At 24.4% G+C, this 16892-nt stretch overlaps 1 protein-coding gene across 1 annotated transcript in view; it reads left to right on the forward strand.

Annotated features, from left to right (window-relative positions):
• Nucleotides 1–16892, forward strand: part of LOC132918705 (uncharacterized protein CG43867) — an 89608-nt gene that overhangs the window by 552 nt on the left and 72164 nt on the right. Inside the window, 1 exon segment of the mRNA XM_060980127.1 lies at nucleotides 15818–16048. Coding sequence (XP_060836110.1) covers nucleotides 15863–16048 — 186 coding nt within the window. The 5' untranslated portion in view covers nucleotides 15818–15862.

A 16892-nucleotide genomic window follows, 5' to 3' on the forward strand; every position in this document is an offset into this window, starting at 1 on the left:
GCAACCTACGTTAAAAGCCTTGTCTGAGAGTATTGTTTTACTTACGGTGCACACCATTATAATACTATGTAATAATAATAATAATAGGTATGTGCTATTTCAAAAGCCTTGTATACATAGGCATTGTGTTTCTGTGACTTGTATATGGGTAATTCGCGTATACGGCATTGGTATACTGATTACTTTCAGAAAAAGATCAGTTTACATCAAATTTAGTTATATACTGATAAAGACCACTTATAGACTTCATGCACAATAGATACCACCTAATTGGGTGATTTTGAGACTTTCACTTGTCATTTGATTGGTAAATGCCATTGAAAAATTGCATGGTATGTAAAAATTAATTTATATAGGGAAGAAATTATTTAGGTACCTTTCTTTGTCTATCACTTTTTGCAGTAACATTTTTGTTTATAAATTATGTATACATACCACTAGTAGGTAGTTAAGTATAATATTAGACATTACTTCATTAATATACCTACAGCAATTGCACGATTATTGGAACATTATTTACTAATAGTGATAATTCACAATATTGTTATTGTTAGTATACCTACTAGTTACTACATTCCAGACTGGTACAAATACTAACACTTGTCTTATTATTTTATATGCAATATGCATAATATATTATTTGTTCGTATTACTTACATAGCTTATTTTTGGTTTTCTTGGAGTATTTCTAGCCAGTGTGATTCAAATTTGAAATATGTTATATAGCAAAATAACATTTATTTCCAACTTTCAGATGAATCTTAATTTTGCTATTTATACAGTTCCTATTTTTTACATTGGTTCTAACATATTTTTAATCATGTAGGTAGTATTTGTTAAAAGAGGGCATCGCCTTTTTCGGCCAAAGCGTAACCTTCCCTTTTTGATCAGTGTTTCTTTTTGGCCATTATCTTTTTTTGGTTAGTACAGTTTTCTTTAAAATTTACAATTATAATAATCAAACCTTACAATTTTATATTTAATTTTAAATTAATATTATATTATATAAGTGACAACTCTGGTTTATCTTTATTTCCAAAAGACTACTATAAAATAATTAAACTTGCATTGAAAATTGTTAAAAAAATATTGTATAATTATAAAAAAAAAGACTTAATCTTAATTTTTTACATATTCATAGACATTTTTGCTATTTTTATTATCATAATTATTAATATGTATGAATTATATGTCTAATGGCTATAATAAATTTTTATTTAACTAATGAAATCGGAAATATTAATTTTTACATATTATTCATGAAGCTATTATATTTTTCACACAGTTGTACGATAGATTGTATTTGATAATTAAAAATCACATCTATGGATATAATTATTTTTAAATTGTTCAATTTAGTTGTTTTAATAGGTAAATTGTAAATTTTAAATAAAACTATACTGGCAAAAACGTAATTGTAAGTTTTGGCTGAAAGAGGAACACCCTTAAAAAGATACCTTATTAAATTCTTTCTTGGAATACAATTCATCTCCACTATCCCAAACATTTCTAATCATAATTAGTCTTTTCTTGGTCTATCAACACTCCCATAATATGCTTGAATGCTTATATTAAGTCAGACATACTGGCTGCTTCTTATCTCACTTGATTATTTTATTGCCTGCATAGGCTAGAATAAGGTATGGTTATCATTTACTTCCTTTTTTGGTGTATAATATATTTTATAATATGTACCTATACCTACAACACTAAAAAAACAGTATCTCAATTTTAATACCTATTTACCTCTTTAATTCTAAATCTATGACCTTGTATAACTTATAATTTATAAGCATAAACAGAATTATTGTCTTCATATTTGAGTATCTATTAACAAGTAGGTATCAGAGTATTATGCGCTTCATCTATAAAAGATAACAATTATAAACTTTGGTATTTAATAGTTTATATTACCACTGAAATACTAAATTATTATTTAATATTAGCATTATCTTTAGTTTATTATTAGCATACTTGAGTTTAAAAAATTGAATTATATATGCATGATAATAGGTATTCAATTGCCATTGATCATAAATAAATAATCAACAACAGAAAACAATATTAAATGTCAGTTTTACTTTTAGATAGGTTCCAATTTAGTATTTAAATAGCTTTTATATTTTGAAATTTAAATTTAAAATGAGAAAGCTATTGGTAGTTTTTATAATAATGAATTTTTTGAGGGATTTTTTTTACTGTCTGTAAACTACTATTCAGGAAGAAAATGTATTTCAAGTCATATACTTTGTGCCTCTTATAATCGGTAGTATGTATTAAAAATATTTAAGTATTCAGTATTTTTTATATGCATTTAGAAAAATTGTAAAAAACTCATTTTAAACTAACAAAATGTTTTTTGAAAAATAAGAATCTTAAATGTTTCTAATATTGAAAATAATTGACATTTGTAAATTAATATTACAGTATACTGCTCAACCATAGAAAACAATATTAGTACCTACCTACAATAAGTATTTATTATTATTAATTTTTTAATTTATGTTCATTTTATAATTTTTTCTATCAAGTATCTATGTAAATTTTGGAAAATGAAAATGTTTTCTTGTTAGAATTTTACACAGAATACTTATTTTATGCTGATATAATATTGTGTAATTTTTTTTCATTACTTTTTATGTCTATTAAAAAAATGTATTCGTTTGGTCACTTCAGGCTTATTATTAATTTTATATAAAAATATTATTTAGTAGCTAAAATTTATTATTTTTTTAAAAACATATTTTTAGAATTTGGATGTATTTATTACTTTAGTATGTCAATAAATTATAGTTTGTTAAATTTTTTAATATCAAAAATACTTTGTACTTTTATAAAATATTACAATATTCCAGTCTTCAAGTCTATTTTAAATATCACATATTCACATTTATAAATTTCAATCGGTACCTATATGTTGTATGTTATAATCTATCGAAATACCAAACTGAACATTCTTGTAAATGAGTGTGGGTTAACTTAGTTGTATATTTTGTTTAATTTAATGATTTATTATTACCTACTTTTAAATTTAATACTTAGTTTTGTAGACGTGGGCAAAGTGAAATGTGTATCCAAACCCAACATTCATATGTCTATATACCTATTTGTTATAACTTCCCATTTTTTTTAGGAGTATTCAAAATATAGTTTTAGATTCTAAATGGAGTGATGAATGTATGTATGTATTGGCTTTACAATGATAATTAAGTATTTTTGTTGTGTTTGTTATAAGTTATATGTAATAATAAGGAGAAAATAATTTGTACCAATCTAACATTGAGGATGGTTTTTGTTTGCATTTTTAATCTTCTTTGGTCTACATGGTTTAAAACCATAAAATAGGTAATTCCTTGTACTTTTTTTTTAATAACTTATCAGGAAAAACTAACAAAAATTAGAAGGAAAGCTGGAATATTTACTCGAAATAATTTTTAATCAAAAGATTACTTCATTTTTTGTTGACATTTAGAAAAGACTAATATAAAAAATAATTATATATATTAGATTTTTATCAAATACGTATAATAGCATCTTTTATGCTCATCTAGTAAAATTTTCAAAATATTCGGGATCTCCCTAACTACATGTAAATTTAATCGTTAATTCGTTTCAACAAATGGGTCATCTATTGCGCTATATTATTGTAATTACATGATTTTATTTTTAAGTGATGTTTATCTACACATAAATGGAAAAATATAAAATAATCTTGAAATAATTTTAGTACTGTAAACAAAATTATGAATTTAATGTTGTATTTTGTATATGGTTATGTATAATATGCACATATTATATTTACACGGAGTGATAATAATAAGAAATACCTCCGGAAATACCTAATGAATAATTGTGATAACTGATAATCGAGATAATAATAACAGTACCTTTTAATCGAGAATCGAGATCTACCCTATTACTATTTATATAATAAAATGTAATTATATCAATAACTGTAATATTTTAAATGGTTTATTATAGATCTATATTATATCTGTTGTAATATATTTAGATTATAATATTATAATTATATATAATTAATAGAACTTCTTAAGTAAATACTAGAAGCGGGTTTATTTATTATTTGGATCTTTATAAAAAACGGGATTATATTACATATATCTGTCCATGGAATTGGAATCTAGACTTTCTGCTATGGCGTCACATATTTTGGATTCCTATTTGTGTTTTTAGAATTGTCAAAAATTATATGAATGATGATTTTCAGGGTAGTACACCAGTATTATTTTCAGGATCACTGCTTGTGCCGCGTAAATAGGGGCTGGTATCTAGATTACACGTTTAATCCACGATGTGTATTAGTTGTTTTTACTGTGGATGTTTTCCCCCTACTTCACTTGAAATTGCATCTTTATATATTTTATAAATATTTTTATGAGATTCTCTTACAGTTTTAAATAAATATATATTGTCTATAGGTGTATATACTTATATATAGATGACGATGTATTTCTAAAATTGTATTATTTGAGGTAGAATAAAACTATGGATATGAATACGCAGCATACACATTGTGGCATCTTTGTTTTTTTAAAATATAGGGTAGGTTCACCCGCTACTAAAAAATACTTTTAATAGGGCTATTCTCGAGTCCACTATTATATGACCATAGCCCTAACTGTTTTATAGTATGATTCATTAGGTCTTAGTATGGTGTTAGAAGCTGTGTTATACTGCAATTTATATCCTTAATTAAGTTTTTGTTATACCTATTGTTGATTACTATATTTTGATAGTATAAGACTCACTACCCCAATTTGTATGTTACTATATTTTTACTACCGACCCTATTAGTAAATATCTTAAAGGATTTTATGTGTGAAGACTATGTGGAGGGAGAATTTTCAAATCATTCAATCATATTTTTATTGTTATGATTTATTTGGATTTTTCTTTGATTTGTTTTTTTTTTTTGTGAAAATTATTTAGTTAAAATTATTCACTTTTGAAAGTATTAGTTAATTATACATTTTTGGATATAACTAAATTATTACTAGATCTCTGTTGAGTTTACATTACATGCTGTGCCTCGTCCAGGTACTTTTGTGATATTGAGACCAACAAGATATAACAACTGCTTGTTTTTATATGCTTGTAGCTTCTTCGATTAATTCTTTTATTGTCATAAGTGGAATGGTTTTTTCTAAATTCATTTTGGCGCAGAGTAAAAATACTAAAATAGTAAAATAGGTAATTGAGGGTTTCTAGAAACCGTAGATTTTTCTAGTCACTTTGAAAGTTTAATACGGGTTCCTCAACATTTTTTCTTACAGTGATTTAAAAATATCAAAAATAAGTAGTCACGTTATTTATGAGAATTTGAAAATTAAATTTTGATATAATTAATTATTTTAATATTATTAGATATTAATACTTAAAAGAAAAAATAATATAACGTTAGTTATTTTTTGTGATTCAAAATATATTAATCTATTAACTTAATATTTTCTGAATCACTTGTATTATAATCTTTTGTACCCAATAACATTTTTAAAATGCATTCAGAATCATAATAATTTTTAAATTTGTTTAATTTTATTTTCAGTTTAGGTTTGATAATATTTTAAATTTTGAGTTTGACAATCTAATATTAAGTTTTTCATAAGTATGTTCTTACAGCAGTTTAAAAATTTGACATTTTTTTGTTTATATTTTATATTTTTAGTTCAAATTTTTTTTCATACAATAATTCGTTGAATTTAATTAAAATTTAATAAATCCAACTTATTAGTGTTAAATTTATGATGAGATAATCTGAATCATAAATTTTACCATATGAACAAGTTAATCTCCGGTTTATTTAAATTTCGTTAAATTTGCTACGTAACGTGAAAACTTATTATTAAGTCATATTTATTTTCTATTTAGTTAATTGATTTCTTACTTATGTTTGTAAATATTAAAAACTAAGTGTACATTAAGTCATCAAAACTTAATAGTACTAGTTACATAAAAATCAAATAAACTTTATAACTATCCCTTCACTATATTTTACTATGCTAGTACATAAAGTGGAAGTAGATGCCGAGAGATACTTATACAATTCAAATCAAAATATCGTGATCACAAAGTTGCCCCGATTTTTTTTAGATTTTGACATTACGGCCATTAAAATGTCATTAAATAATGCTCTTTTTCTAAATGTTTTTCCGTACAACACCACTATCTTCTGAACTCACTGACGATTCTATATAAATAATTCACCTAGTATAACCCTTATTCTAGAAGCTTAGAGATGGGACTATTTCCTTATTTTGGCCCTAGGCCAATCTCTATCACGAACCCTTCAGTCTAAGTATAAATGTTTTATGTCGTTCGTTAAAAGCTATGGTTGTAAAAGAGTAAAAAGATTTGAATATTAAACAAAAACCAGCCATAAAGAATCAAAGTTCAAAAATGTTATGCACTTTTTATGCTATAATATATATTTTGTAAATCCAATCAGCTCATAACGTAACGTTAAATCAAATGGTTTTTTTCTTGATTATGTAGTTATATTTTTGTTCAGCGTGGCACGTTTTTATTGTTTTTTCTTATTCCTAGTTTCATAGATAATAATATGTACCTAAGACACAACATACATATGCATTATTTGTGTAACATACATTTTTACGTTAGATATTAAAACTAATATGATTTTACTCTAATTCTTACAAATTTTGAGTTATATACTTTGAAAATTGTACAGTTTGAAAACATTTTTAAATATTGGCAACCGAAGTATACAATCAAGGAAGGCTGGTGTTAAGCACTGATTGGGGTATTAATCATTGTTTTTAATAAAATACTTATAAAAGTTTTTGTAGTATTTCTTAGAATATTGTTAACAGTAAAAATGGTATTTATATTAAAACAAAAATATATTTTTGATTTGTTTATTGTTTTAATTTATTCTGAGTGCGTGACTGTTTTTATTAAACTAAAGAATAAATAAAACTTCTTTAAACTATTTTTTTATAAGTTGGTAGAATATTCTGATATACCTACACAAAGAAAAATGTTTTTTTTTTTTATTTAGTATTGTTTACGGTTAATTAAAAAATTAAGCTGCGTTAGAATATAGAATACAAAAACATTAGGTGTTGGTCACTTATTTTTGTTGATCGCCTCGACGCAGAGTATTATTACGAGTATATGTATAATTTTTTATTCGTCCCTTTAGAAAGTAGTATTATTTATTAGTATACAACAAAGTAATTCAAAATTCTGTTAATATATACCTATTTTGTTCAACTTTTTTTCGAAATTTTTTGGTAATTTCGTTAATACTTGAATAAATGTATAAGAGTAAAAATTTTAAGAAAATTACTTCTCTAGAAAAGTAGGTATTAACTAGATTAAATTTTCAGTCTATAAATAAATTAAGGTCGCACGAAATTATTGGAATACTATTTTATAAAAGCATTATTGGCAAAATAAAATAAAACAATCATTGAAATAATATAATACGAGTACTTAGGCCCGTTTCACATGGTCGCGTATCATACGCGCGCGTTTTCGGTTAATTTGGTTAAATATTTAGAATTGATAATTGATAGCTAAAAATCAGTTTTTGGTAAATTGATTTTCTTATTTTGTTTTACTTCAGTTAAAAACGGATAGTCATAGATATTTGTCATTTTCACCAAATGTTAATTTCAGCATTTTTGATATTTGTTTTTATATTTACCAAAAATATAATTTATTAAATTATTTAATTTTTATTATATTTTTGGTTTTAAAAATATTTGCAGTTTTATGAACTATTTATAGGTATTTTAAATTATCGACTTTTTTTTAGTAATTGTTGACAATTTAATTTTTTTTTTGATATTTTAAATAAAATTTAGTCACACAAGTTGTTTTTATTGAAATAAAAATAAATGACAAAATACATTTTGATATTTATATATATATATATATATTATTTTAATATATTATGTATAATATAGAATAGAGATTTCCAGATATTAATTTGTTTAATTATAAAATTACTATAATCGCAATATATTATGATAAAACAAATTAATTAATATAAGCTAACGGTCTCTGCTTTGAATCATTTTTCATACGTAATAATTTATTATTGAATACATATTTTAACATTTCTATTACAGTGACCTATTCAATGATGACAAGGTACACATTGACTCCAACTACAGTACTGCAGAGCAGTTACTTATTTGCTCATTTTTTTTTTACTGCTATATTTAAAACAATATTATAAATAATTGTTTTTTTTTTTAAGCAATGGACTATGAGTTTATTATCTGACTATATTTAAATTACAATTATTTACAATCTGTTCTTTTTATAAATGTTAAAATTATAAGTTTATTTAATTCTGGTGGCAACCTATCTTGTAATACATTTTACTTTTTATTAAGTAACTTAAATTAATTATCTACTCGGACTACTCGTATTTGTTTTTGTGTTTATTTTTAATGTATTATTAATTGGTGATGCATTTAAAAGTTATTAGCAATTCAGGGAAAAATTTCTACTCCCATGTATAATAAAAATATGCCATTATGTAATACACAATATTCCAAATATTGTTGTTAAAATTAGTCATTCCTAAAATGTTGTCTCCTAGTCACTAGGGCCTAGTGTAATTGTTTCTTTTGTCCCTCTTTAAATATTCTACTTTAACATATTATACTTTAAATTTAACATTTTTATTTTGATAAGATTTTTTAAAAACTGATTAAATAATTGATGTAAATATTATAATAATATAATCATTTATCACACTCTTAGGATTCGGCAAAAACAGATATAAGTACAGTATTAATTTTAACCGTTATTTTTGTTTTAATCTTTTATTTTTAAATTTTTATTTAATAATGATTTTAGTAATTAATTATTAAAAACTAAAATAATGTAATAAATAACAGTCATCTTTAAATATCTTTAATTTATATTTTGTTTGCAACATTATTGATGTATATAAAGATGAGTAAGTAATACGAATAATTATACATTCAATCGGCCTACGTTTAATTTTGTTTTGTCACGAATTCGTTTTTTATTGACTACCCACAGTAACATAAATTGTAATTAATAATGCTCTTGAGATATTTTAAAGCTAATGGGCAGGGCAAACAAATTATTATCACGAATATTATGCGAGTAGAATATAATGACTTAATGAAATAAATAATGATTATGTTTATGTATATTTCTTGTAAAACAATTAGTTGTAATTTTACCATCTAAAAAAATATTTATGCAGTATAAGTAAAGTATGGCAAGTCGTAATAAGTGACATATTAGTATTAGGCTCTATAATAATTAATGTGTATCTACTCGTTTGTTAATAACTCATCATATGTTTATTTGCTAAACATAATTTAAATGTTATTTAAGAAATCATTTGATATGTCAATGAATGTAATTTTTAATATTATATTAAGTGCATAACGTATAATTATAGAATATAATAAATAATTACTTTTAAAACCAATGGAAAACTTGTTACCAATGTTTTCTTTTGAATTTGTTACTTTATAAATATAACTTCATACAACACGGTACGTTGTATAACATAATTTAATTTAATTTAGTATTTTCATTTTATATAAAATTGAGGCTGCTGTCCTGATATTTTACGTAGTACAATATACACAAATACCCTCTATTAGCATTACAATTACCTATTAAGCTTTGGGTGATTTATTTTAACGCCGTATCCGTGGTTTGGATTTACTTAAATCCTTAGTTACGTGTGTATAATTTTGTCTTAGTTTCGGTAATTTGGAATTCCCGTTTAAATGAGCTTATTCGTAATGGCCAATGGGTTAAAGGTCATATATATGTTTACGTCTGGCAATGTAGAGCGCATTTATAACGTTTTTGGCTTGATTTCGTTGTTCTGTTATGGAGCAAATTACACTTACTAAGGACAAATTGTCATTTGACATATTTCAATTTTGACCCACGGGAATACAGTATAAATTAAAGATGTTTGTGAATATTACGTTAATTATTTTAACACAATATTAAGTTCAGTAGGTAGATTAGATTATTAGATTCAAATCGTTTTGACTAAGATAATATAATTAATTTTAATTATTTAAATATTTAAAAATTATCAATATCTACATGTATAGGTTTATTACATTATTTATATATTATACAATATACATGATGATTATTTTAGTGATATACATTTATTAATTTCATTATTTTGAAGAGTATTCGTTTTTTTTTTTTATATAAGTACACGCAATTCGTTGTAATATTATTCTTATTATTTTGTTTCTAATGACGCACTATTTACATAATGTATATATCGTAGTTTCGTCTTAATACGGTTATATAGGTACTTTTAAATTTTACCATTTAAAGGAGAATATTTATCTAAAAATGTAAATAAAAAAAATATTAAATTTTTTTTGGATAATTTTAGATTCTGAGTAAAGCAATGAATGTATTGATTTAATGTAATGATTTGTTATTTTTTTATATTTTGTTTCTGTTATTAAAACTTTATTTTATCTTCGGGATAGTAAAAATGCATGAATTTTTTACGTTAAAAGCGATTTCTAGTTAAAAATAAGATCTAATTTGTACTTTAGTGGGCCGGGGCGGGTCAAAAGTAAAAAATTCATGAGAAAAAAATAAGGAAAGACAGAAATTCTTCACAAAGCCAGTATTTGACAAAATCGATCTAAAATATTGATAAAAAATTTAAATATTCAAATTTTCTACTTAATTAAAGTTGTTAATTTAACAATTAATGAATGTCGAAAATACATAACAGTTAACATTTCAGATGCTATTGGTTTATGCAGGTCTATAGTGTTAATTTAAAGTACTAGGTATTTTTATTATAATTAAATTTTAACTACGTTTATCTATTTACATTACATATTATAGTTGTTTACTATAATAACTGCCGACCATAAAAAATATTCAAATAAATTAGTGAAGGACAAATGGGACGACCGAGTACATTTTGACTTTTGGCCAGTATTTTTTGTTGAGAATAAATTAGTACCTAGTAATTATTTTTAACTTAATTGAAGACATTTCGAATTTCTTGTTGACATTTTACGACTATCAAAAAGTAAATTTAAAATTATATTTAAGATCTTGCAGTTTTTGATTAATTGTTTGATAATTATAATATATTATTGTATAAATGATACTTTAAGTATGCACCTAGGTATATATTATATAATAAATATGTATTAAATGGTTTTTAAATTTGGATTTTTCAATCAATATTAAAATATAGTTATAGCAATATTTTTAGCTTTAATTAAAGTTATTTCTGAATTAATTTTTATAATTGATTTATAATTATTAATTTACCTAACTATTATTGAACAGTTTTTGCTAGCTGACTGTTATATCTGTGATTGTTGTTGCTCTTGAATTCTTGACTTTTGTATGGTTTATAATGTCTTAGATTAAAGCTAATATAGAAATATTTAAAAATGTATTGAATGCGATAATTTTTACTTTAATGATTGAATAATAATAAACTATATAAAATAAAAATTCTTAACCTCCAATATATATATATAAATTTATTAAAAAACACTTATTATTTCCAAATCTATAAATATTTTTTGAAAATAATGAGTGTTTGATAAATAATCACTCGGTATCTGTTTCTCATATAACTTATGCAATATCTGAAAGAACTAACGTTTTCTGATTTATAAATGCAGTCGTAGTAAATTAAATTAAATTTCTACTTTCAGATATCAGTTGTAAGATTAGCGTAGTACATGAAAAAGTTAAGATTTTTCTCGAAAGCGTCAAGCTTCCATACAGCCGTCTGTATTTCTTTTATATGTATAAAATATTTATAGTGCCTAAATATATACGCACGTACATTTGTATATAATATTATATACGTCAAACGCAAACGTGCAATATCGTTCCAGGTGGTTAGAGCTTTTTATGACGGTTGTGCTGTATTATTATTATTACGTGTGTGTTTAGGCGACGAATATTTGCACTAAGAGGGCGATAAAACGGCAGAAAACTCTCATGAATATTAAACATGCGAGGACGATACGGACGTGACGCCCTCCTTCTCATATCTTTTATGTGACCACCGCTGCCGTTGCCGTCGCTCGGGTCGAGATTCCGGATATTTCGGCAGTTATAACCCTACTACCTCTACTCTTTAGCTTGAAAAGCACAGCGGTTCGTGTAGCCTTACCTTTTATCATTACTATAAAGGCGCTAACGCATTGAATGTACATTCTCTTTTGCTTATCTTCTCGTCGCCACGGGTTTGTCTAAATTAATTTATGGTAGCATTTTATCGACTTGGGTGACAAGATAATTAGTTTATACACAATTTTGTAGTATGTGATGCATTGTTAATTTAACGATTTCTCTGATTAGATTGTAGTATCTATATACATAATACAAGTCACTTGTAGGGCCATACTATAATAATGTTATGTAAAATACGTATATTTTATTTAATTACCTTGATAACTATTGAGTTATACTTTATTTTTATAAGTTCTTGTTTTAGACAAATAGTTGAGTTTTTCTTTAACACAATCGTGGAAAAGTCGTTTATATATTTTTAAACTATACTCTAGTTTAGTGTTTCTCAACTGGTGTTCCGCGGAACCTAAGGGTTCCGTCAGCCAGTGCCAAGGGTTCCGTAAGATATTTGGGAAAATATATATTTATTAATAATATTTTTGATTTGAACTATGATTTGAATATAGAAAAGCTCCAAAAATTATATGTGGGTTCCACAAAATGTTCAAGCTCCTCCAAAGGTTTCACGAGTAAAAGGAGTTGGGAAACACTGCTCTAGTTGATATTATATATGGTTTTTAGGCCCTCTCATTTATATCAAACATACGATGAGTATATACAATATACATACATGTCAAACACTTGTTGTATAATTTAAACTTTAAATTTCTGAAATAGCATTAAATAATTAATATTAAATTCAAAATCATTTATGTTTTTCGTTAAATTGATTAAAAATGTATTTATCACAATCTTATTCATACGATATAAACTGTTTACACATACATTTAAAAATAGAAAAATATGATTTTGACTATTTTTTGTGATTGATGTTTATAAAATGAATTAGAGCAAAATGCATTATTTTAGTGAAATATGTTTTTAACACCTCACGGCGTTTAATAGTACTGTAATAATTTATTATTATTATTATTTTTTAGATCTACTTTTTTAATTTAATGTCATCTTGTAATTCAAAGTATAGTTTGTGTTGTATTATTAGAAGGTTTAAACTTTTAACTAATATTAAATTAATATACTTAGAATTTTTTTTCCCTTACCTTATTTTTATGAAATATCGCGAGCTTTTAAACATGTTTTTGAGTTATTTAATCAATTTATTGTCATTGTATTATAATATAAGTATTTAGACATAATATAAGTGACGCGAGTGCGAGTGAGTGATGACTGAGTAACCTAATCTACTGGCTACAGCTCGAAACGCAAATTTCATTTTTATTAGATAATTAGTTCCAGTTTAATCACAATTTTTGTATTTTATATGTTGCAGAATATTGTCTAAAGATACAATTTTTAACGTGTAAACATCTAATATATGCAAATGCATTATAGTTAATTACTGGGCTTAGGCGATTTGTATATTTTATATATAACATAACAAAATTTAACTATACTTTTTTTTATTACTACATTTTGTATGTACCTTTAATTTATTTGTTTAAAGTAGTAATTGCTAAAAATGTGATTTGTATCATATTTTTCTTTATTACATTTGTGACTTTTTAAGGTCTATATTACTTTCAAGTAATTATACTTTTACAAATTGTTGAGTTAATATTAGTTTCATAACATTAATGCATTAATTTAGCTAAGGAAAGTAACGCTAATACATATTAACCATATAGGAAGAAAAAATAATAAAATCTTGTACGCTATAATCATTATTGACTGCTGATGATATTTATTATTTTATTTATATGGATAGTTAATAGGTATTTAAAAATTAATAATTTAGTGTCAGATAAGCTCGTATACAATTTAAATTTATTTTGAATGTTATTTATTTATACTGCCTATTTATTTTATCAAGTATATACGTATTATACCTAAAAATTAATTTCAATAAATAATTATAGTAAATTAGAAAATGATAACCTACCTAAATACAAGTGCAACGTGTACACTGTACACTAATATACTATATCGTTAACTATACATTGGTATATATCACATTAAATAAAAAATGTTTTGTAATTTTTTACATTTATATTTCCGTTTATTTATGTTAGAAAATTGTTAAGTGTGATATATATATATATATGTATATAATGAAATATAATTAGATTAAATATGTATTTAAAATTATAAATATTAGATACAAATTTAAATAACAATTGTCTTTACATAATTGTTGTGTCTACTTATACGACCACATAATATTCGTCACCTCATTACTATGTAACTTTGTTTTTGTCTAAATGTTAATGTATCGATCTTTTCAATGCTATTATAATTAACGATGAGAATTTAACCAAATATGTAGGAGAACGCATTTGTCATTCCCAATCAATGTCCCATTGATCTCTTGCTTACTTTGGTGTACTGTGGTTATTGGTAGCGTTGGTTAATTTTCACTGAAACCACGATATTTTTCATTGTCAAACTACCCTATTGTCATTCCCTCTTTTCGTCTCGAATTCAAGACCCTTCGTTTGAAAGTTGGTCCTGTATATCATAGAGGGGATTCGAAATTCATTTTACATGATTTATTTAAGTACAGTTAGTCATAATATTCAACTGCATTATGCAGATAAATGGAATTTACTTAATGTAATTTGCTATTAAATATGGTATTTTTTTAAAAAAAGTAAATAATTACTATATTAATTACAATGTAATATATTTTGTAGTTAGGTTAATACTGTTGTATCAAAATGTTCAAAAATTAATATTTTTTTTTATCATAGATTATTTATTAAATATTTCTTACCTAATTCGACATGTATAACTTAAAATTTATATTTTGTTTATGTAGGCTGTATTAATTATTGAACTATTTATATGAGTCATCTTGCATTTCCATAATTAGATAGATACTAGGTAATACCATTATTGATTTTATAATATTATATTGATATCTAGATTTATACTATTATTTTGTATTTTATAGTATGTATAATATTATGAACGAAAAAATAAAATTTAAAAAAATATGCTCTGTGAAATTGAAGTTGTATTTTTGATTAATAAACAAATATATAAATTATAGCCTGCAGTTATATATACTTATTACATATTTACACCGCGCTGTTTAGATGTAAATTGTGTTTATTTTTTTAGAAGATTCAATCTGAAAAAACCACTAATTGTTAATGTAACTTTTAATTTATTTTGTGATTTATAAATTATGTTTAGAAACCTGGAAGTTAGCATAATGTTAAATAATTTTTTATATTTGTTTTAAAAACTAGAATAATTTTAAGCTGTTTATGCCACAAATCTGTTTACGTCATTCTGTGGTATTGATTTATAATTTAATAATATAATATGTGACTTTTTCAAAATTAATTCAACATAATACTGTACTAGGGACTAAAAGAATAAAAAAATACTTTATGATACAATTATAAAATATTTTCATATGTAAACACTAGGCTAAGAAAAGTACTTCGAGATTTGTCAATGAATTCAAATTTTTACATATTTGACCTTTTAAATGTCAAAGTACACTCGTAACTATTACTATAGGATATATAGTAGAGCGATTTACTTGTTTTTTTTTTAGTATTTTCTCCTTATTCTCGGTAAATATTATATGAATTACAATTTATTATAGATGCTCAAAATTACTATCTCCGACTGCGGTAGTTAAAGCTTAAAGATGGAAGCTGATCCATTGTGTGGTTTGTCCGACTGTTCGTCTACGTCGGTTCGGTCGTCGTGGAGTAGTTCAGCAGCAGAGAACAGCGAGGACGAATGGCGGCATAAGGTCGATGAGTTGCGGTGGTACATCGATCCGTCATTGATGCAGAATGGCGATACTGTCAAACACATCAGTAAATACGAGGTTAGTTTAACTAATATAGAGTAGAAGATAATTGAAAATGAAAGCGTAAACAGCCCTATATAGTTATATAGAACAAATCGACAAATTTATTGTTTAAATCATAAAACGTTTCTGGCTATAATTTATTTTTGTATTCATCTTCTGCAAAAAGGATTTTCTCCGTGTTTTATATCGAAAAGACGTAAAATGTATGTAGAAGGTTTTAACCATTTCGATATTCTCTTGAGACTATCGTGGTAAAGGGACCTTCTTCGATTTTGTTAGGGCTGCCAAGAACAAAGAAAAGTTTGTAAAGCATAACAACTAAAACAAACAAATAACGATTTCCCACTTACTTATTATATGTGTTATACTCTATTCAAAGTATTTGCAATAAATACAATTTTATCTAATTTACTGTGAAATTTCTATTAGCCTTGCTGTTTCATTTTTTATTGGATGAATGAAGATACTGTTTTTATTTTTTAATAATGGACGATTTTTTTACCTCGGAGAGCGGTATAGCATCAATCATGTTATGTAATGCTCATGTTGTGTAGATTTTAGTCAGTTATTTATTTATTTATTTTTTGATGGATTAAAACGTCAGTATATATTTTCTTGCCTCGATCAAGGTTAGAAGACCTCTGAAGATTTTGATCGTCATTTAAAAAATAAAAATAAAATAATAATAATATTTTTAGAAAAAGTTTTGTATAGATATTTTTTAAACCTTTAATTAAATTTAATTATTATAGATACATACATACATATATATGTATGAGTTATAGTGTTATGATTATAATTGTGCGAGTATTATTATGTGTTAAAAAAAAACAAAAAATAGATTTGTGAAGTATAAAAT

The sequence above is a fragment of the Rhopalosiphum padi genome, chromosome 1 (assembly GCF_020882245.1).
Source record: "Rhopalosiphum padi isolate XX-2018 chromosome 1, ASM2088224v1, whole genome shotgun sequence".
Classification (NCBI taxonomy): domain Eukaryota; kingdom Metazoa; phylum Arthropoda; class Insecta; order Hemiptera; family Aphididae; genus Rhopalosiphum; species Rhopalosiphum padi.